The sequence below is a fragment of the Salvia splendens genome, chromosome 8 (assembly GCF_004379255.2).
Source record: "Salvia splendens isolate huo1 chromosome 8, SspV2, whole genome shotgun sequence".
Lineage (NCBI taxonomy): Eukaryota > Viridiplantae > Streptophyta > Magnoliopsida > Lamiales > Lamiaceae > Salvia > Salvia splendens.
The window spans coordinates 29,871,388-29,894,845 of record NC_056039.1 but is presented as its reverse complement, the minus strand read 5'-3'; the positions used below and the strand labels follow the sequence as shown (position 1 = coordinate 29,894,845).

The window sequence follows — 23,458 nt, the reverse complement described above, 5'->3', positions numbered from 1 at the left end:
GTAATTCGCGGCATTGGTCTTAAAAAAAAGGTAAATGAGAATCTGGAGGGTTTGGCTCCAATTGCTTCCCCGGTAAGAAAAATCAGAAGGGCGAAGAACAAAGTTGTTCACTGGGGATTCATTCATCAAGAAGTGACAAACGACATTGGGATGCACGTTATCAAATTATTTATATTTTTGTGTTAAATCAAAATTTGTCTTAATGTTCCCTGCAAGAATATTGATCGTTTCTTTATTTATAGTATATTCAAATAAATATTCTTTCGAACAATTCACAGAGTTTTTGTCAAACCAAGGGGGGTTGGCGAATGTCTTTAGTTTTTTAATCAATAGTAGGCACAAAATTTAGGGGCTTTTTTGAGAGCTCTATAAAAGTTCTCATTGTCGTTTCCATGTCAGCTGGTGCATTTTTTGGTGTTGCACTTCTCCTGTTCTATAACAAGCCTTCTACATTTGAGGTACTGTTTTCCAATTCCTATTTTTTTTGCTACATATTTATTGCATGGTGATGTTTCAGCACTGATTGTGATCTTTTTTGGAATTCAGAAGAAATCATGATAATGATTAAGATATAATCTCTTAATTGAGAGTTCAATGTTGTTTATTGACTTGTGGTTCTGAATGAAACTGGCAAATAAATGTGATACTAATATAGGAAAGAGGAATATGGTTCTTACATGAAAATATATTGTGGAAATGGCAGAAAAGTGGGATTGAGACTAAAAAAATTCCAAGCATTATTACATCTAGGAATGTCAATGTCATGAATGCTCCAACGGTTAGTAGTCCGCGTGGAGTGGCTGGCAGTTTGGGTTCCTTGACAGAGATTAGGAACAAAATTGGCTGCTTTAGAGACTTGCTTGATTTCTCACCTTGCGCCGGCTCTGCTACTCTGCTTGAGGTGACTAATCTTCTTGTTGATCTTTGGTTGATTGAACTTGGAACTCATGTGGTTGCTTTGTCTTTCCTCAGCTGTTAGTGTTGACCCCACCCCTTCATGATATATTCCAACGGTATCCTAAGATCAAACCGGCCTCAGAATTTCAGGGCGCGGGCATTCATGAGGTACTTAACTATTCAAACTCTTGTTTCCTACTATGTCTTTACTGTTAGAGAAAGAAAAGTGTAATTTCACTGTGTTGATTGAGGGGCAGGCTCTGAAAGTCTTTTGTAATACTCTGCAATCACTTGGAGATATATGGACAACGGAGAAGTGGATGGTCCAATGCAGATATGATTCCTCAATGAAATTGCAACACTCAGAGTTAGCACATTTGTATGTTGTATGTTTGCCTCGACTAGCACATGATTAATCTGTTCAAGTGGATAAAATGTTTCTTGCTTTTGTCACTTTGTAGCTGTGTTGATGCTCGAAGGCATCATTAAGCTAGCACGGGGGAGGCTGTGTGATGAGATGGATGATGACGATGAGGACGATAATATGAGTGACTACAGCCCTGCAGGAAATGCATTTTCAAAGGTGTTGTCTGCCTCTTATTTTGATAACAGATCATCGTATTGTGGATCTCCGGTGACTCCTACTTCAGTCCTTCAAGGAGCATGGAGCTCTCCAACTTGCTCGGATAAGGGGGCGTATTCACCCCATGATCTCATGCCGGCTAGAGGTGGGAAGCTAAGCCCCATGGACATGAAGCTCCTCTCATTCCATATGATTCCTAATGCAGTTACTATTTCCCAAGATCCTAAAAACATGGTCCTGATAAATAATTTGGAGAAGGAACAGAGAGAGCATCATGATATCAATAAGGATGATGTGGTGGGAGAAATGGAAATGATTGATGTTATTCAGGATTCTCAAAATGGTGGTACAAAGATCTCTTCTCTTGTGAGAAGACATGGAAGAAACTTGATTGGTGTTGGAAATCAGACAACTCCACACATGATGGTGAGGTTGCAAACACTTCTTGAGTTGCCTATTCCACCATCATCGCCGCCGCCACTCATTAGATCGAGCAATTTGACAGTCGCACCCCCTCCACCACCACCATTGCCACCGCCACTCAGTAGTACACCAATCAGGTTACCAGTCTCACCCCCTCCACCTCCACCACCTCCTCCACTCACGATGACCGTATCAAAGGGAAACAGACCAGCTATTCCACCGCCTCCTCCTCCACCCATAGGAGCATCAAACAGGCAGCCACCACTACCACCATTGGCACCAACATTAAACAGATCAGCTCCACCACCCCCTCCCGGGCCTGCCTGCCTTAGTCCAAAGAAATCAGCAACCAAATTGAAGAGGTCTTCACACATGGGACATCTGTATCGAACTCTCAAAGGCAAAGTAGAAGGATTGGCTTCATATGGAAAATCAGCAGGGTGAAAGGCTAAAGTCGGAGGAGGAACCTCCAATGGAGGGAAACAAGGAATGGCTGATGCATTAGCAGAGATGACAAAAAGGTATTCGCCAAAATATATGATAACTATCTCTTTCAAAAGTCTTGAGACACAATTTCCTCAGGTCAGCATATTTCATACAAATTGAAGAAGATGTCAAGAATTATGAGGGAGCGATAAAGGAGTTGAAAACTTCCATCGGGTCCTTCCAGCCATCCGACATGGCGATCATACTATAGTTTCATTGAGTGATAATATATGAAAGGTGCTAGCAAGATTTGAAGATTTCCCAAGCAAGAAACTGGAAGCTATAAGGATGTCAGCAACTCTGCATCTAAAGTTAGATGCAATCGTCACCACTCTGCGGAACTGGCAAATAGTCGCACCTGCTGGCAAACTCCTCGACAAAGCGGAAGCTTACTTCAACAAGGTAAGTTTCACCACTACTAATAAATCAACACCTCTTTTTCATTTCACTAATTAGCTTTGCCACATCCAGATCAAGGTAGAACTCGATGTACTAGAGCGGACTAAAGACGAAGAGCTGAAGAGATTCCAAGCTCAGAAAATCAATTTCGATTTTGGAATCCTAATACGCATCAAGGAAATGATGGTTGATGTTTCTTCTAGCTGCATGGAGCGGGCTCTTAAGGTCAGTTATTATTTTCCAACACAAACTCATAAATTTATATTCTAGAAATTAATAAACTTACACTGTAGTCATGTGACTGATGCAGGAGAAGAATGAAGCCAATGCTAAAGAAATAAAAGAACAAAATAGTGGAGGGAAGAGTGTATCATCAAAGATCCTATGGAGGGCCTTCCAGTTTGCATTTCGTGTCTACACAATCGCTGGTGGACACGACGACCGCGCCAACAAGCTCACTAGGGAAGTGGCACATGAAATTGAGAGCCATAACTAATCAAAGACTACGCAGGACAACCATCCCAACGTTCATTTTGTCACATAAAAAGCCAATCCCCACTCCCCAAGAAACAAACACTATATGTAAATATATATGTTTGAGACGATATTTATTGAACTTGCTGGCATTTCCAAGTGTAAATGGTTCAGTAAATTATTTCGTTTAAACAGCAAAGGCTATGTGTCTATCTATGTGTGTGGAGTGTTAAGCTAAAACTGATCACCATCATTTTAGAGTGCATTTTATTTAAGTCATGCATTTTGCATATATGGTTGTTGCATGTTGATGTGTGCTGTGTGTGAAGCTTTTCTGGCTTCTGTTTAACCCTTTAAAAATGTAGTAATTCCTGCTAGGTTACAAAACTAGCTTGTTGTTGTGTTGTAGTGTGAGAGGATAAAATGCTCAATAGGTAAATTTTATGCATAAAATAATTATAATTTCAAATTGTTCTAATTAATTTTTTGAATGTTGTATTTTTAGGCACAAGTTTTATTGAAATCAACTAATTAAGTGATTTATTAATCTTTAATGCGTATAGACAATAGTAGTATATAACATTTTAGTTTTGTATGGACTTTTAGTTAATTCAACTAATTAAGTGATTTTGAAATCATGTTTATCTATTTACATAACCATGTAATCACTTATCCATTTTACAGTCGAAATCTATAACAGCATTATTGGAGCATTTTCCTACATTTATTTAGATTTGGAAGTATCACTGGAGGGTCTAAGAGCATCCACAACGGTGGCGTCCGTCGCCACGGCCGTCCGCGCCGCTGGCACGGCGCTGCTCGATGCATCGAGCAGCGCCGTGCCAGCGAGCAGCTGACGTGGCGCGCTGGGATTCGTCAACGGCATAGCCGTTGTGTTTAATTTTTTTTAATTAAAAAATCAGTTTTTAATTAAAAAAACCGATAAAAAAAAAATTCACTTCCCAAAAAAAATATATCCGTTTATAACCGTTTTTTTCCACTTTTTAATTTTTTTTTTCATTTTTTTACCCCAAAAATACACACTTTCATCTATAATACCCCCAATTTCACTCCCAAAAATTCACATCAAACTACACAATTCTCATCTTCATTCTCTCATATCCATTTTCATCTTCAATCTCTCATATCCATTTTCATTTTCATTCTCTCATACCCTACAACATCATTATGTCCGGCCAAGACGATAACCCTACGGGCTCCCACGGTTGGAACCCCGAATGGTTCGGTTCACAACCGTTTCCTAGTCCGGAAGGTGCTTCCGGGTGGCTACCGGCCATACCCGGTCGACGAGCAAGGTGCTTCCGATGGGCGATACGGGTGGACACCGGAGCCTAGGCCTCCCGTCCCTTCCCAAACTCCGACTCATCCATCTCGCGCCGGTGTCCGCACACCGTACTCACCGGCGGAGATGGATAGATTGTTCAAGGCGTACTTGGAAATCTTCGAAGATGTGGTGGTTGGCACGAACCAATCCGGCGATCACTTTTGGTGGCGCGTCTCTCGGTGGTACAATGCAAACCGGCCGCCGGGAACGATCGAGCGCAACGAGAGTATGGTGCGCAACTGCATCGGCCGAGCCAACGACGAAATTGGCAAGTTCAATGGCTATTTCCTCCAGGAGTCGCGGAATGCCGGGAGCGGCCGGAGCGAGGTCGACATCATCACTGCGGCGCTGAGCACCTACCAATCCATGAACGGTAAGTCGTTTAAGTACCTAAATGTTTGGCAGGAAACGAGGACGCACCCGAAGTATCTGGGAGGCGTAACATCCTCCTCTAGCGGCTCCTCCAAACGGTCACGGTCGGCATCCCTATCCGACGCCGGCGAAGAAGTGGCTAGCCAACTCGCCGAAGCTAACTTGGGTAGCCCCGACGTCGGACAAAGCGGTTCCCGACGCCGACCGCAAGGAAGGAAGAAGGCGGCGGCCGAACGCCGTCGCGCCGCGACTCCATCTGCCCCCGCCTCCGAACCCGCACCCTATGTTTCACCTCCACCCCGAACAACTCGTTGTGGGCCCTTTTGGCCCAACTCAATATGGCCGATAGGTCAACTATGACCCCCACGCAACTTCAAACGCACGAGGACATGATATTGGGTCTCAAAAAACAATTGGGGTTGGTGCCGCTGGATGCGTAGTCTTCCTCGGGTAATATTAGCCAATAATCATGTAATTTTTAATTTTTAGGAGTTTAATTATCTAATTTTTAATTTTTAGTTTTTTAATTATGTAATTTTTAATTTTTATGATTTTAATTATGTAATTTTTAATTTTTAGGATTTTAATTATGTCTTTTTTATTTTATTTGTAATTTGTAATATTTATTGTGGTTTTTTTAATGAATTTTAGTATTATAGAAATGTTTTTGTGTAATTGAATTTTAAATTAATTGTGCTCGTCCTTGCGGAAGAGCACAGCTGTGGGTGTTGTGCTCTTGCCAGAGAGCAGACAGAAAAAGTGGGGTCGGACCCACAACCATGCCGCTGGCAAGAGCACGGTTGTGGATGCTCTAAAATTCATTGCTACGAATACTAAATTATAATAATTTAGACTCTAATTTAATTGTATTTATCTTGAATTATTATGGTATTAACTTTTTATTATTGGGCCGAATATTCTTACAACGCAGGTAGAACCATATCTATCTGTGTTAACTGGCAACTCCGGCACACCTGCATAGAGAATAATAAAGAGTATTAACAATTATTATCTCCACCTTAATTACACTCCAAATAATTTGAATTCAAATATTTACACTCGCTTTCACGCACTTTCCAGCCCCGCCCGGCACACGTGTTGCCACGCGCTCAGTTTTAAATACTGGCCTCCCTCCCTCTCGAAACGTAAAACATAAAATTAGTCCTGTCCTGACTCCACTTTTTTGTTTTTTTTTTAAAAAAACATTTGAATGTGAGAGATAAAGTTGTCGTACGCACCCACCCCCACTCACCCCACCCTCGCTCACACTCAGCCCTCGAATTCGAGACTCGCCGGCACTCGGCTGAGTGGTAATTTAAGCGCCGGAGATTCCGAGAGAGAAATTGCGACGACGACGTTGTTAGCCACTGCATTAGCATCGCCACATTCAAAGAGGTATTTATCTTCGGTAAATATAGGAAATGTCGGAGGATGAGAAGTTGTTGAAGGAGGCGAAGAAGTTGCCGTGGGAGGATCGGCTGGCGCACAAGAATTGGAAAGTGCGAAATGACGCAAATATCGATTTGGCGGCCGTTTGCGACGCTATCACAGATCCCAAGGACCCGCGCCTTCGTGAATTTGGTGAGGATTTGTTTGTTTCTCGAGATAGATCTAGTTTGTTTTGTGGTTGTTGGATCGGGCGAAGGAGGCGGCGAACGCGGAAGTGTTAATGTGGGTGGGATCATGTTGGTTTGAATTACTACAGCTATATCCTCTTCTTTTTGTCCTAATCCCGGTGATTTTTCATTAGGTCCGTTTTTCAGGAAAGCGGTGGCTGATTCCAATGCACCGGTGCAGGAGAAGGCTCTCGATGCCCTCATTGCGTTTTTGAAAGCTGCAGATGCTGATGCTGGAAGGTGAAGTGGTTGTTTTTCTTGGATTTCATCGTTAAATTCACTGAGTTTATTCGAATATTTGATACTGCCGAGTGTGACACCATTTAGCCGCTTTTGGTTTTATCTCCGTTGCAGATACGCGAAAGAGGTATGCGATGCAATCGTGGCAAAATGTCTAACCGGAAGGCCTAAAACAGTGGAGAAGGCACAGATGGCATTTATGCTTTGGGTAGAGTTGGAGGCTGTTGAAGCTTTCCTGGTACTTGTCAAAACAATAACCTGTTTCTCGAGTGACTTAATTTGTTCTATTCTGCTTATGTTGCTATAGACAACTAAGATTTATTAATATTTAATTATATTTTGGGCCTCTTGAGTTGGACGAATGCGAGGCTCGATCAGGCACGTGTCAATAGATAGTGTTCGAACTTGAACCCATATATTTTGATCCATCGATTTTGTATCCAATTTAGTGTTGATTTTATTAAATATGAATATTTGAGTTACATTAACAATGCCAATATATATATATGACACTTAGATGAACAGTTAGTTAATCGTTCCCATTGCATATCACCTTTGTCTGATTAGGTGTGTAGATCAAATTGATAGCATTACTATAGCGGTGGAATGGAGCTAAAAATAAGGCCAAGATATATTGGTTGTTAGCTCAGAGATAAGGATATCATTCATCTTTACGTAGCTAATTGACTAGTTCTACAAATATTATAATCTTTGATGCAAGCAACCGCACCAAGAACTAGGTCTTTGTCTGCCATGGAACAGGAGAAATATTAGACCTCTTGTTTTTCTGCCTAGGTCAAGTGCTTTGCATGGTTTCTGATAACCTCAACTACTCGTCTAGCTTGATATGCTTGATAACTGCCTTAATACCCTAATATTGTTATTTGATGAATGATGCGTCTACACTGAATTTAGATAGGAAGTTGTCATTGTATATTATTATTCCATGATTGGTAAAGCAATGTTTACTTTGTAGGATGCCATGGAGAAAGCCATTAAAAATAAAGTTGCCAAAGCTGTTGTACCTGCAATTGATGTTATGTTTCAGGCATTAAGGTAGGGGTAGTCTTTTTTCTTGTTATTGCTCAACAATTACCTCCAATCCTCCTGCATTACCATTGCGTTTGTGTGGATATTGTATCAGTGAATTTGGATCAAAGATAATACCGCCAAAGAGAATTTTGAAGATGCTTCCTGAACTTTTTGATCATCAAGATCAGAATGTTCGCGCTTCTTCTAAAGGGCTTACACTAGAACTTTGTTGTTGGATAGGAAAGGACCCCGTCAAGTCAATATTGTTTGAAAAGATGTGAGATACAATGGTATTCCTATTTCAGATTTGTGTTAGATTCTTCTTTCCTATATACCTATTTTTTATATAATTTCCCTCTCTTGTTATCTTATAATTAAGAAAAAAGAGTTGGAAGCCGAGCTTGGTAATGTCACTGGAACTGCAAAACCAACCCGCAAAATCAGGTGACTCTCTCTCACTCTCTCAATTTGGCAGAGATATTGGTACTCTCTCTTGTTCTCCTGTCGTGGATGTTTGTTTGTTCTTCTTTTAATTAGTGTTCCAACTAAGTTACTATATTGATGTAGATCTTCCCTTTTTAAGAATGGTACTTTGATTAGTGTTCCAACTAAGTTACTATATTGATGTAGATCTTCCCTTTTTAAGAATGGTACTTTGCATAGTTTGGTGATCACTCTGTCAGCAGCTTTTGAGAGCATTTGCATAGTAGTATGTAGTTGATATTTGAGAGTAATTGTTGTAAGTTTTATCTGTTTGAGAACTATGCAGGTGCTTCTCTCTTAGTTTTATGGTCTGATTCTATATGACACTATGTTCTTCTGGCCTAGTGCTTCAATTTTTATATCTGTCGCTCCTCTTTGGTTTTGTATATTTGTTATTTGACAGATGAAGCTCTTAGTGTCTGTTTAAATGTGACTACTGTAAAATGATTTTTCTTATGATCGGGATAATTATATTTTGCATTTCTCTCTGTCAGGTCTGAGCAGGACAAGGAGCCCGAACCAGAATCTGTTTCTGAGACTGTAGGTTCTGTACCCACTGAAGAAAATGTAGCTGATGGTATGTGTGTATTCTGAAATCATATTTTTATTTGCTCAATATTTCTGGCCAATATTTTAAAGTCCCCACCTAGCCTGGTGAAGTGTGAGGAGAATAGCAAAAGTGCTCGTGCGTGCTTCTGGTGTTATGCTAGGTCGAGATGTCAAGTCCTATGAATCCACTAGATCACTTGGTCTAGGAACTCAAGAGAACACGGAATGCTCTGTCGTTGGGCACACTAAACTCCCCTTCAAAGATCCCTCAACCCGAATACTATGGATTAGTATAGAGAAGCAGGGATCGATCCCACGAAGATGGACAGATAAGAAAGCATTTAGAAACTTTGGACAAGGACGGCTGCTGCCACGCAAACTGGGTTGAGGTTTAACTACGACTAGACCTAGGCAAGAAATGTAAACACTTGACCTAGGCAATAAATGTAAACACTTGACCTAGGCAAGAAATGTAAACACTTGACCTAGGAAACTGTAAACATGCTGAGACCAAACATCATCAAGACTACGGGATATTAAATTCCCTTCCTAGACCGTGTAAACGGCTACCTAATAAAACCAGACAGGAAGCATATAACAGTGGGGCCCATAATTCCAGAATTAGCAAGTACGACAGAAAGGCTGTAAATAACAAACTGAAACTCTAACTAACAACGACATGTATTTTTTAACTGAATAAAAAACGAAGATGAAGAAAACAGAGCACGTACCTAGATTCGAACAGAATATAAAAGTTGGGTCGTCGGAAACTTACAACAAACCGGAAATAACACAGATCTACATATACTAGACGGAATGAAATGAAAACACGAAGGCTAGGCATAAATTTAAACCAACTCTGCTCAGATTCACGTCGGATGCTTAATCCACTCCGGATCCAAGCGATCCGAACCAAACAACAACCTCAATCAACTCCATATCTTCCGATCTAACAGATCAACTCCGATCAACACCGAATTCAAACGATTCCAATCCACTCAACTACAACACCGAATTCAAACCTCCGATTCAACTCAACCACCAACAAACTCTAATCAACCCGATCCAGCCATTACTCTGCACAGATTCAGTGAGCAATTGCGAAACGCACCCAACACAAGTAAACTAACTCAAACTCCAGAAAATCACAGGAGTGAAATCAGAAATCAATATCAAGACATAACAGAAAATTAAACTTGCGTTAAACACAAAAATATTCGGTAAAAGCAGAGAGCCGAGCTCCGAACAGCGAAGCTCGGTGAAATCCACAAAATACGAGGAATTAAAATGGAACTTGTTTCTTCGCCCTCGACAGGACGGTGTTACAACCCAACTGAAATGCGAGAAAGCGAAAAGTGAACCCAAAATGCAAACCCCCAGAATTTCCCTCTAAAGAACCCAAGTGTATAAAAGAAAAGTGAGCTACGAGCTACAGACTGTTAATGAGGCCTCCACCCCCGAAGGTTCTCTCCTCTCTTGCTTTTTTTTTCAGAATGCATGCTTCCTTCCTTATATAGGCGCGGACATAATCTTCTAGAAGCCTTCGTAGAAATCTCCATTCTACCCTTCAGCTCCGAGATTTCCTCCGTCTTGCAATTTTCCTCCACAATGCTCACTTCTTTGACAGTTTCCTCGGACATGTGATTGTCCTCTTCTTTTCCTTGGCCTGGCGAAATTCTTCTACACACCTGGCTTAAAACGTGTGTTAGACCCAGTAAATCCACGAATTTATCCCCTAGACCTATGCATGAAATTAGCCTTATCAAACTGCTCACACTTAAACCATGCTTGTCCTCAAGCATAAAAGACAAGAAAAAGAAATAAGGCGAATTTCAATGCACGGTTCCCAAGAACGACTCTACAAGCAAAACACAAACAAAACACCGACTCCTAGACCTAGACAACTACAGACTCACAAAAGAAAACAACATACAAGGAAAAACAAAACACAACAGATAAGCATGAACTAGTTTCAACTTTTCGGCGACCGTCCCCACAAGCTTAAGTCCTATCCGATCGTCTACAGTCTTCAAATCCTCCCCCTTCCCTCTTCTACCTAAACGATCTGTCAGTTTGTCAAGATAGCCTATTGATGTCCCAGCAGTTAAGTTCGCTCAATCACTCATTCCTCACCATGGATGTTAGGATCGAAACGCTCCAAAGTTAAAGTTACACCTCTGATGTGTCGGGTTATGAGAGTTTCTCCTTCTTACTACTCCTTTTCCCTATTGATTTCCTGGGCCAGGTTGCGATTGCATTCCTGCCCTATTTTTTTCATATATTTTTTCTTTTTCTATATATATCCCTTTTTCCCCTGGACTTTGTCCAGCTTATACCTCCTTTTCCTGTTCTATTTTTTTCCCCTGGACTTCGTCCAGCTTATACCACCAGTTCCTGGACTTCGTCCAGCTTATACTTCCATAACTCATTTTTTCTCCTTTATACTCTACTCCCTAAGCATCAAGTAGCAACCCATTTTTACATGTTAGCTCAAAGTGTTTAGGCTTATAACTCGCTCTTATAGTAGGGCTGCACAACTAGGTTATCTAAGGCCTTTTCTATCATCCTTACTTCATTCAGACCGCTTTTAGTTTATTAAGGAAAATGACATCAAAGTTGACATGTATCCTATCTTCAATCGCTCTCACTAAGGGAATCTTGCCTTATTATCTCACTAGCTCATGCAACTCACAAAAACGCTAGATCTAGAGACTCTAAGACTCCTATTTACAAAACAAATACTGCACTTACTCCCTTCTCATAATTACTTCAAATGGCGCCGTTGCCGGGGATGGATGGCGTAGTTTGTGTTAGTGTTGATTTATTTTCTTTCCTTTTATTTGTAGTTTATGAGCTGAGGCTCACGGTCTACTCACTGGAGTAACTCGTCTGGGTGGGAGCACGGTCAATTCATTTGGCAGGTCAAGGACACAGCCTCCACAGTAACCACCAGATCAGGGTTCACCACGGGAGATCCGTTTCCGAGTGGATTTACTAGCGACGAATCTTGGGCGTCGTCAGGACGTGAAGATCCGGAGTCACTACCAGAGTCGGAAACAGAGTCAGAAACAGGTGAAACAGAGGAAGTAGTTATGGCGCACGTAGTAGACCCAGATCCGGAGATAGGGTCGCTAACTGCCCATTTAGATGGAGAGCCAGCACAGGCCATAGTGACGAACCCACGTCAGAGGTCCATTGAGATCAAGACGAATGTGCTCGGCATCTTACCGACATTTTCTGGGCGAAGAAGTGAGTGCCCCGAACGAGGTTTTGAATGAATTCAGTAAATTGTGCAGCATCCAAAAGAGGCTAAATGATGCGACGGAGGAGGACTATCGCTTGCGCGCGATTCCTTTCACTCTGAAGGGGGAGGCCAACACATGGTTATTACGGTTACCCCTGGATTCCATCCGCACTTGGAGAGACTTTAAATTGGAGTTTTTAGATTATTTCTTCCCATCCAACAAGACGAATGCTCTGAAGGAGATAGTGTAGTGCAAACAGGACTATGACGAGTCATTGAGCCAATACTGGTCAAGGTTCAAAGGATTGCCGGATGCATGCCCGAATCACCGGATGATAGAGGCAGAGACCTATTCTCTGTTTTATGAAGGAGGGACTCCTGAGGCGAAGGACTTGATGAATTCCTCAAGCGGAGGGAATTTTACACGGAAAAGAGGAAGTGAGGCACGAGAGATTCTGGGGAAATTGATAGATGCCAAGAAGGCATATGATAGTCCAAGGAATGCTGTGAGAAGAGGTTCTGCGAATGCACTGAGGGAACAAGATGATGATAAAGTAGAGGCAAGGATAGATAGACTTGAGAAGGCTCTTTTGAATGCTATCGAAAAAACTAATTCGTCAGCGCCACCGGAGAAGGAGAAACCGCCTGGTCCAGGAGAGTCCCAATTTCAACAATATTACGGATCCCAGGAAAGAGATTACCAGGCCCAGGTGAATGCGATGGGGAGTTGGAATCCCGATGGAAGTTGGAACCCCCGGGAGACAAAGAGATGCACCCTAGAGGAATCATCCAAATTTTAAATGATCTGATAACGAACAGAGCCAGCCAGCACTACAACAGAGTATACAGTTTGCACCTCAGCCCGAGAGGTAGGGCAACTGGAGGAATCATGAAGGGCAAGACAATTGGAACAATCGGAACCAGGGAGATCACTCGAACTGGAGAAACAGGAATCAAAACCATTAGGGGAACTCTTATGTGCCACCACACCAAAGGAATTTCCAACCCACCTACCCAGGTCAAGGAAATCAGTTCAACAACAATTTAGGGGGTCAAGAAAATATTCGCCCTACCCAAAGAAGTGGAGCAAACCAGAATGCAGGACCCGGCCCCAGTCAACCGAGTTCTAAGCCACCAAGGAATCTTGATGAAAAGGTGCACGACCTCATCAGTTCTCAGCAGCACATGCAGAACAACTTACAGTCGAACAATGATGTAGTCCACAAGCTTCAGGATGCTCAGCAAGAACAAAAGGCGGCAATGGATATGTTAGCAAGGCAGCTGTCACAGATTGCTACTTCATTGAGTGACATGCGAGGTAATGAGGGTAAAATTCCTGCCTCAGTAAAACCGCCTGATAGGGCCAATATTAGCCAAATTACCTTAAGGTCTGGGAAGGGGTACGAAGGCCCAACAATGAGACCGAAGGAAGTCACAGATCCCACCGAGGGCAAGGAGACAGGGGGTATAACCTCTAGACCGAGGAACTTGGCTGCAAACAATCTCATGATTAGAGATGAACTCAGAGCATGAGATTTGAAGAAACCATTGCCCAGAGAAACTGAACCATTTTTCCTCGATCCAGGGCCAGAGTTGGTAAGGGAGGAGGAGAAGAAAGAAGTCGAAGAATTCTCGGCCGGTAGCTCTACAGGAACAGGGAAGCTACCGAAACCATTCCCAAGCCGAGGGGAAGCAAAGAAAAAGAAGGATGAGCCGGTAGATTTTATAGACATTTTTGGGAAGCTGGAAATCCATCTACCATTCTTACAGGCTCTGAAATTGCCAGTGTCACCAAGGAATATATAGCTGGTAAGGCGAGACCTAGTGGAAAAATTCTGATAGGCGAGAATGTGTCCGCGGTAATTCAGAAGCGGAGGATGCCTTCGAAATGCAATGATCCAGGTATGTTTACTTTGGCCATCTCTATTGGTGATGTAAAAATTGAACATGCTATGTGTGACTTAGGTGCATCCATAAATGTGTTATTACTTTCTATATACAAGAAGTTAGTAGGGGTAGGCATGGTGGACACGAAAGTTGTGATCCAATAGGCAGACAAGTCATGCATTTGTCCTGAAGGAGTGCTTGAGAACGTGATAGTAAAGGTACATGACTTCTTGTACCCAGCTGATTTCCATGTGATTAAGATGAGTGATAGTGAGTCTGCAGAGTCTGGCGGAGTACTTTTAGGGAGACCTTTCCTACGTACCGCTAAGACTATCATTGATGTCTTTGATGACACCATTTGCCTTGATTACAATGGGGAGAAATATACATTCAGCATAGATGAGGCAATGAAGAAACCTCTTGACGTTGAAAATTTGCATGCTATAGATGTTATTAACCCCTTGGTCCAAGAATATCTTGAGACCGAATTAATGCAGGAGCAGATTGCGAATTCTGAGATGAGTCATGCTATTGATAGAGAAGTAGCCGGGTGGTGTCAAGCAATGAACACGAGTGAGTTATCAGATGAGGAGCTAGCTGAAGCAATTATGGAATTCTGCACGAACCCGGAGCTAGCTAGATCAAGGAAGACACCTTATGTGGCGAGCATGAAAAGTTCTACTGAGTCTACAAAGGGAATAACAACGGAGTCGACAGAGAAAAATCTCTTACCCCAGGAAAAAGATGTCCCCAAGAAAGAACTGAAAACACTTCCACCAGGTCTCAAGTATGCGTATCTAGAGGAGAATGAAACTTTCCCTGTGATTATTAACAGCAGCTTGACCGGGGGACAAGAAGAGGAACTGCTGAAGGTAATTTGGAGGAACAAGAAGGCTATTGGGTGGACACTCTCTGATTTGGTAGGAATCAGTCCCGATCTGTGCATGCATCACATTCGGCTAGAAGAGGGAGCAAAAGCCTGCAGAGATTCTCAACGCAAATTGAATCCTAACATGAGGGAGGAGGTGCTAAAGGAAGTATTGAAGCTACTCTCCCTAGGTATCATTTATTCCATACCAGACAGTGAATGGGTGAGTACAGTACATATGGTACCAAAGAAGTCGGGAATACAGGTGGTCAAGAACGACAAGAATGAGTTGGTGCCCACCCGACTAGTTACTGGGTGGAGGATGTGCATTGACTATAGGAAGTTAAATGAAGCGACTAAGAAAGACCATTTCCCTCTACCTTTCATTGACCAGATGTTGGAGAGGTTGGCGGGCAAGCAATATTTCTGTTTCCTAAACGGATATAGTGGGTATTTTCAAATCTACGTGGATCCCGAGGACCAGGAGAAGACAACTTTCACGTGTCCCTTCGAAACGTATGCTTACAGAAGGATGCCGTTTGGTCTGTGCAATGCGCCAGACACTTTTCAGCGGTGTATGATGAGTATCTTCTCGGATCTCCTAGAAGATTGTATCGAGATTTTTATGGACGACTTCACTGTGTAAGGGAATTCATTTGACTCATGTTTGACAAGTTTGGATATAGTGTTGAGGAGGTGCCAGGAAAAGCATTTGGTTTTGAATTTCGAAAAATGCCACTTTATGGTCCCAGAAGGAATTGTCCTAGGGCATGTGGTATCAGAAAGAGGTATACAGGTAGACCAAGCAAAGATTGATGTGATTTCAAAACTGCCTTACCCGACAAATCAGAAAGAAGTAAGAGGATTCCTAGGGCATGCTGGATTCTATAGGAGGTTCATAAAGGATTTCGCAAAGATTGCTCAACCACTCACTCACTTGTTGGATAACTGCTGAAGTATGCTTTAATGAAATATTGAGAGTTTGCGGACAAGAAATGGTATGAACATTGAATGCCCAAAATTTCTATTTCTTGATCAAGGTTTACTAACTCTTTCAGCCTCTTCATAACTCTCTTTTTATAGGTGTCCAAAAACTTGAGAGATATACAAGGATCTGCTTTATTAGCTATAATTGGTGAACGATTGAAGCCGTATGGAGCTTTTCAAGGTATTATAGGAATATTACTTTATATTACTCTCCCACTAAAAGAAATGCTGTTTTTTCCACTTATCCATGTCCATATATTTAATGTTTTGGTTCCGCATATCCATTGCAGATAATTATGAATCTGGGAGATCTGTTTCGTCAAGCATGGCATCCAAAACAGCTCAAAGGTGGGAAAGCCCAATGGTCATGGTGACCGCACATCTCGACATGGAAGCAGAAATGCATCTTCAGTACGTTTTATAAGGTTAAGTCTTTCTCTTTATCGAAAGTATTCGTTAATTGACATCCCGTTTCTATAGAGAGCTGTACCTACCAAGGGATCCAGGCAAGTTTCTATCGTGTCAGTTCAAGACATAAACATTCAGTCACAAGCCCTGATCTGTCTGAAGGATTCAAACAAGGTACACATTTATTTTTTGGAAGCAACAAATTGCAGTTAGTTTGGTAACTGCAGGCTGCCGTATAACAGTTCTGTATATTTCTGCAAACAGAGTATGTTATAAATTTGGTGATACCCTTGCAGGATGACAGGGAAAGAATTATTGTTCGCAGATTCAAATTCGAAGAATTGCGTATAGAGCAAATTCAAGATCTCGAGGTTTCTGTTCTGTTTTAAGATTTATTTGTTAATTTTGTGCTCTTCAGACTTGTGTTTTATCCTTTTTTTAGTGTACAGTAAAGTGTCTACTGTTATTGGTTCATATAATTTGTGTGATAGCATTTCCATATCATAACAGAAGGGCATTACACAACTTTTTAGAACTTGTCAGCTTTTGGGTTTGGGTAGTTGCTAAATGACCATAAGTGTTGATTTGTTTAGGCATCTGTATGGCTTGTGTAAATTATTGCATGTGATGATAAGTTACATTCTTTATGGGTGTTAGTAATTGATTTTGCTTGTTTCAATAGAATGATGTCATGAAATACTTCCGAGAGGATCTGCACTGGAGGCTTTTAAGTTCTGACTTCAAAACGCAAGTTGATGGCATCGAGATGTTGCAAAAGGTTCTTTTAATATATATTGTAGTTTTGAATGTGAAACTTGAATTTACTCTTTTAAACTTCTGTTTATTTATGGTATATAGGCTCTTCCATCTATGGGAAGGGAGGTGATTGAAGTCTTAGATATACTCTTGAAGTGGTTTGTGTTGAGGTTCTGTGAGTCCAATACATCATGCTTATTAAAGGTACATAGACTTTTATCAATTTGTCTGTGTATTTTTTACTTTGTCAGCTTGCCTGTGTGTTTGATTGCTTGTCCATCTGAATTAATCATATGATTTGTTTTACGAAATGGAAATGAGTGGTAGGGGTTTGCAACCCAACTGTTACTTGTTTATTTGGACTAGTGGAAATACTAAAATTACAATTGGAATAACCGAGTATTGATTCTCTAAACTCTAGCTCTATAATGATGCTACAGTAAATATTTAGCTCTTGATATTTCTTTGCTATCGTAATTAAACTCTATGGATCCTTTCCCTGATCTTCTGTACCTTTGATAAGGTTCTGGAATTTCTTCCTGAGCTTCTGGATATGCTGAAAAATGAGGGTTACACAATGACCGAAGCAGAGGCTACTATCTTTCTCCCTTGCTTGGTTGAGAAGGTAACTGCTGTGTTAACTGTCTACGTGATATGCTTTTCTTGTTGTGGGAGTAATTTTTTTAAGTCTATGGCAAATGATCTGGTTGGTTTGGATTGGATTGATTTTATTTTTTAAACATACTAACTCAACCAGTTTTCAATGTCTTATTTTCGTGCACTGCAGTCTGGACATAATAGTGAAAAAGTTAGAGAAAAAATGCGGGAACTGATGAAGCAAGTCATCCAAACATATTCTGCTGCAAAAACTTTTCCTTATATATTGGAGGGTTTGCGTTCTAGGAATAACAGAACAAGGATTGAGTCTGCCGACCATGTTGGATTCTTATTAGATAACTATGGAGCTGAGGCAACCAGTTAACCAGCAACCTTGTTTATCCTTCATTGCATTCACTCTAGTATTTTTGTGTTTTTTGTTTGCTATATCTTTCCTTGTGTTCCTCTTGGCAGATAATTGGGCAGTTAAAATCCTTGCAAATTGTCGCTAGTTTAACTGCTGAGCGAGATGGTGACACCCGCAAAGCTGCACTGAATACTTAGGCAATAGGATATAAGATTCTTGGTGAGTTTATAACTTACTACATATGTTGGTAGATTGTTCATTTAGATTTTTTTATGTTGTATTTAGTGTTTGTTAGGCTAAGGGGATTTTATGGCTATGGTAGTCATTTCAGTGGAAAATAATACTAGTATTGAATAAGGACTTGTTTTGATCATGGCCATCGATCCTGATAATTCTGCAAATAATATAGGTGATGATATATGGAGATATGTTGGGAAGCTTACTGAAGCACAAAGAAGTATGTTAGATGATAGATTTAAATGGAAGGTTAGTACAATGAGGTTTGCGTCTATTTTTCATTTGATTCCTCCAATAAAACAGTTGTTGTACAACTTGTACTCTTGTGAATCGTCAGGCACTAGAGATGGAGAAGAGGAAGGAAGGCAGGCCAGGGGAAGCTAGGGCCGCCCTAAGACGCTCAGTGCGGGACAATGCGTATGAATTTCTTACACAGTTGCATTGTGTTTTCTCAGCTAAAGAAGCCTGTTCTCTGAACATCTTTCAACCAGTTCCTACCTCAACCTGCCTGGAAATCAATTTTGTATACACTTGATAATTATATGCTATTAGTTTATGAACACCATTAAGTAGGAATATCAACATATTTGGATTTTGGAGAAAACTTTTATTACTAGCTAGAGTCCTAGTTTAATCCATGGCATGCATACGTAATGATATTGTTCACTCTAAGGCTCATTTTTGAAGGAGGTCTCATTTCCATCTAAAATTTATGTTAGTGGTTGGAACTTTAAGCCTAGTAATCTTGTTACAGAAAAAGTCGATGAACAGCTTATACGCGTCCATATTGCTAATATATGTGCATGCTCTAGAGTGTACATGGAAGAGGTGATTAAAAAGAATATCTTTTGATGGCAGATCTTTTCCAAGTTTTTTTTTTCTGTTGTGGCAGGTCATTCGTGGTATTTATTGAACTGTCACTTTATTTTATATTTTCATAACTTTAAAGGGAAAGATCATATATGACTTCATTGTACCTCTTCTTTTTAGTTCTGGTAATTAGTTTTTAATGCCCACAGGTCTGACCCAGCGGAGCAAAGTGGGGAAGTATCAAGATCTATGAGCATCCCAACATTCTATCGGTACTCAATTTTTTATGTGCTAATTGTCTATAATCAACACAATCCAGACTGATTTACTAATTTTCTCTGAACTAATTATATCATAATATATTATGGATGGGTTTGCTTTCTACTAATGTCTGTTGTTAATTGTCCTCTTAGGGAGAACTATGGTCTTCCTGAAATCCACACAGATAGACTACCAATGCCACAGGCTTATTCTGGTGTTGGCCTCACAGACTGGAATGAAGCTTTGAATATCATAGAATATGGTTCTCCTGAACAGGTATACTTAATTATCCTATTTATGATGAGTTTTTTAGATTATAAGTCTACATGCGGTTATCTCTGGTTAGGGATGTGTAAAGATGAGTACCGCTAGTTTGCCATCTTTATTGAACTGTAAAGATATACTTCACTTATGTCATTTGATGTTGGTTTTGCATATTTAACTAGAAGCAGCTGATTGAGGGTATATAGGTTTATTGGTATTAATGACAGTCGTAAATATTGCTCCCATGAACAGGTTTATGCTAATATTTAAGCTTCTTTGGAATATATGTCAAAATGGAGTTATTAGACTGATTGGGGATGGAGTAAAATATGAGGATTATTTTTCAATGGAATACTTTTTCGAAAGATTAAATTAAAAATAAAATTCAGGGTTCTATATATGTGTTAATTTGGTATATATTTATTGTATCTCTTCAAAGATATGTACAGTTGTTCAGTAATGCATTTCAAAAGAGTTGTGCAAATGAACCAATAGTATGATAACTTCTGAAAATCAATCTGGAAAAAAGAGAGATACATTTTTAGCGGATGGTCTTTGAATAACAATTAATTTGTTGGTGACATCCTAACTGTGCACATATCTTTGATTCTAGTTTGAAAAATGGGTACATTCTGAGGAAGCAAATAGAACTGCCCCTTTCTTTAAGGTCTCGAAGACTACATTACTTAGTGGTTGATGCTGTCTAGTCTTGTCTAGAATTGCTTAAAGAAATGCTTTTGCAAGACTTTGGCATAACCTTATTTTCAAATATTGCAATAATTGTTTTTTTTTGTACGATGTAAATCTTGTGTTCTGTTAGGCGATGTGTGCTATCTCTAGGGAAACTCATAGTTGTTTTTTCCTGCAGGCTGTTGAAGGGATGAAAGTTGTGTGCCATGAATTGGCACAAGCAACTGCTGACCCTGAGGGCAGCACAATGGATGACATAGTCAAAGATGCTGATAGACTTGTTTCATGCTTGGCGAATAAGGCAATTATTCTGTTATTTCCTAATTTTTCTTGACGTACAGGTATTTTTCTGGAGAACCTCACAATTGTTATTGGTTAGAGCAGGTTGCTATGACTTTTGACTTTAGTCTCACTGGTGCCTCTTCAAGATCTTGTAAATATGTCCTGAACACTTTGATGCAGGTAGGAGTTTACTCTTGTTGAACAAGCAAAGTAGAATGACCTTCTAATTGATTAGGTGCCATATCATTATTTTGATTATTTGGGTGTCAATTGAAGTCCAAAATTGTTACTGCTTTTGTTGCAGACTTTTCAGAACAAGAGGCTTGCTTATGCAGTCAAGGAAAGTACACTTGATGGTCTCATCACGGAACTGCTGCTATGGCTTTTGGATGATAGGGTTCCACAGATGGATGATGGAAGTCAACTTTTGAGAGCTTTGAATGTGCTGATGTTAAAGATTCTGGTAAGTTTTGATGTGAAATTTATGAGGAAATCATGATTAGTTGTGTTTTAATCTTCTTGAGATTTCTCTGTGTGGCCGGATTGCACGTTCAGGATAATGCAGAGCGTACTTCATCATTTGATGTTCTTATACATCTCTTACGACCTCTGGATCCATCAAGATGGCCTTCTCCAGCAACAAACGAGTCTCTTGCAATTTGAAATCAGAAATTCTCTGATTTGCTTGTTAAATGTTTGATCAAGCTTACAAAGGTAGTGTATCTTAATTTGGTCATCCCTGATGTTTGGTATTTTATCTGTAAACCTTCTCATCTCTCTTCTTAAAACTACTTCCCCTTACTGTGTCTAGTTCAAGTGCCTTCTCCTGTGTAAAGCCTAATTACTTGACATCTCCAATATTCATATGAAACAGGTTCTGCAAAATACCATATACGATGTAGATCTTGATCGTATTCTTCAGAGTATCCATGTATATCTGCAAGAATTAGGAATGGATGAAATACGTAAGAGGTACAGAAAAATGTAACAGTATCAATCAAAATTTTAAATCTTGTTACTTGTGGATGGGTTCCACTTTATTGTGGTTTGGAACAACAATTCACACTAACTATTTTTCCTTATAAATTGTTGAAGAGCTGGAGCTGATGACAAACCACTTCGAATGGTTAAAACTGTTCTCCACGAGCTTGTTAAACTACGTGGAACAGCCATAAAAGGCCATCTCTCCATGGTGCCAATAGACATGCAACCACAACCTATCATTCTTGCCTATATTGACCTAAATCTTCAGGTGTGTATGGTGTATGCTATTGCTTAATGACGTGATTATTTACATTGGTTTTTCCTAACTTATTCACTATCAACAAAATTGAGCAGACACTAGCAGCTGCAAGAATGCTGACACCATCTGGCCCTGTTGGGCAAACTCACTGGAGTGACTCAAATGCCAACAACACTGCACCAGCTGCACACTCTGCAGATGCTCAGTTGAAGGTGCAACCGTGTCTTTTGTTGGTGATCAATTTTCTTTTTTAACCTTTGCTTTCACCCCATGCTGCCCTCCAGTTTTTAATCCTTCACTTGATGTTTGCTATAACAGCAAGAACTGGCTGCAATATTTAAGAAAATTGGTGAAAAGCAGACTTGCTCAATTGGTCTGTATGAACTTTATCGCATAACGCAATTGTATCCTCAGGTAATCATGTATACCATTGTAAATGGCTTGATATTTGCTGTATTTCTATTTGTCATTGATCATTTGTACTATTTTATTACGAGTTTTATTTTCTTTTCCCAGGTTGATATTTTTGCTCAGTTGCATAATGCCGGTGAGGCATTTCGAACATACATCAGAGATGGTTTGGCCCAGGTTTGCCTCCAATTCACTTGCTGCAATTTGTTGTTCCTTTTATGTGTGCTTAAGTTTATATTTTTGGCAGATGGAGAAGAATGCAGCCGCAGGAAGGACTCCCTCGAGTGTACCTCTATCCACTCCTCCACCAGCAGCGCTTTACCTTTCTTCAAGATATGGCTCTCTGTCTCCTGTAAATGCAGACCCATTAAATGACTCGAGAAACCTGAATGCAGGCAGTGAACCCACAAATTTTTCATTACCGCCATCTTTTGCTGAAGATGATCATCGGCTTGTTAATGCTGTCTCCCAGAAAGTGTCTTATGATCCATCTGGCTTACCTCAAAACTTCGAGGAGTCCAGAAATGACAGATTACCGTCTGGTGGTTAGTTAAATGCTTCAATTTTATCTGTTGCTATTTTTGAGAGAACCTTTATTCGGACCTTATACTTAACTTGAAACTGCAGTGTCAAATGGAACCCTAGATGCAATTAGGGAAAGGATGAAAAGCATCCAGTTAGCAGCTGGCGGAGTGAATCCAGAATCAAGAAGCCGGCCGTTGATACAAGTGAACGGGAATGGTGATGAAGCTCACGGCAGTATGCAGGGCGGAATACTAGCTATGGACGAGAAAGCGCTATCGGGGCTTCAGGCGCGCATGGAAAGGTTAAAGAGTGGCTCATTTGATTCTATGTAGGGTAGAAACAATGACTTTGTTACTGCGGTAAAGTATCCCATTTTGTAAATGCAGAGTGTGTAAATAATTCCATAGTATTAAAATTATGCATGTTTGAGGTTGCAGGAGCTCAGAGCAACGTCAATTAATTTTTGTTTCTAATTCAAGATCATTCATCGAGAGAACATCTCCCTTGTGTTGCAACTCGTGCTAGCCCAATTATACTGATGTTTGTAGTTCATTGAATCACTGTGGTTCAATTCCAAAAAAGTACACTACAATTCATAAAATGACTATTAGCAATGTTCGTTCAACCAATTTTTTTATTGAAAAATACTAGCTATTGGAAACTATTAAGCATCAGCTCAATTTTTTGTTTTAAAAATTTTCTATGTTGACATGTGGTGTCAG

At 40.4% G+C, this 23,458-nt stretch overlaps 2 protein-coding genes and 2 pseudogenes across 2 annotated transcripts; all 4 read left to right on the top strand.

Annotated features, from left to right (window-relative positions):
- Positions 1-95: 95 nt before the first annotated feature.
- LOC121746051 lies at positions 96-1,367 on the top strand. Its single transcript, XM_042139981.1, has 4 exons — positions 96-458; positions 704-901; positions 973-1,065; positions 1,359-1,367. Exons 1-4 carry the CDS (start codon positions 393-395, stop codon positions 1,365-1,367), a joined length of 366 nt encoding a protein of 121 aa, XP_041995915.1. The 5' UTR covers positions 96-392.
- LOC121744143 lies at positions 1,201-3,296 on the top strand (annotated as a pseudogene).
- A 2,857-nt stretch (positions 3,297-6,153) lies between these two features.
- On the top strand, positions 6,154-14,082 carry LOC121744365 (protein MOR1-like). The gene is made up of 8 exons (XM_042137885.1): positions 6,154-6,560; positions 6,730-6,835; positions 6,950-7,073; positions 7,812-7,891; positions 7,980-8,144; positions 8,247-8,311; positions 8,845-8,927; positions 11,746-14,082. The coding sequence occupies exons 1-7, from the start codon at positions 6,401-6,403 to the stop codon at positions 8,892-8,894; spliced, it is 750 nt and encodes a 249-aa protein (XP_041993819.1). The 5' UTR covers positions 6,154-6,400; the 3' UTR covers positions 8,895-8,927; positions 11,746-14,082.
- Positions 13,404-23,192, top strand: LOC121746050 (annotated as a pseudogene).
- The last annotated feature ends 266 nt before the right edge of the window (positions 23,193-23,458 follow it).

Bases quoted from the DNA above. Each gene is read 5' to 3' on its own strand.
- LOC121746051 (XM_042139981.1), top strand. From the start codon at position 393: ATGTCAGCTGGTGCATTTTTTGGTGTTGCACTTCTCCTGTTCTATAAC. The intron at 459-703 runs GTACTGTTTTCC...TGGAAATGGCAG, and splicing joins ACAAGCCTTCTACATTTGAG to AAAAGTGGGATTGAGACTAA. The intron at 902-972 runs GTGACTAATCTT...GTCTTTCCTCAG, and splicing joins GCTCTGCTACTCTGCTTGAG to CTGTTAGTGTTGACCCCACC.
- LOC121744365 (XM_042137885.1), top strand. From the start codon at position 6,401: ATGTCGGAGGATGAGAAGTTGTTGAAGGAGGCGAAGAAGTTGCCGTGG. The intron at 6,836-6,949 runs GTGAAGTGGTTG...TCTCCGTTGCAG, and splicing joins GCAGATGCTGATGCTGGAAG to ATACGCGAAAGAGGTATGCG. The intron at 8,312-8,844 runs GTGACTCTCTCT...TCTCTCTGTCAG, and splicing joins AAACCAACCCGCAAAATCAG to GTCTGAGCAGGACAAGGAGC.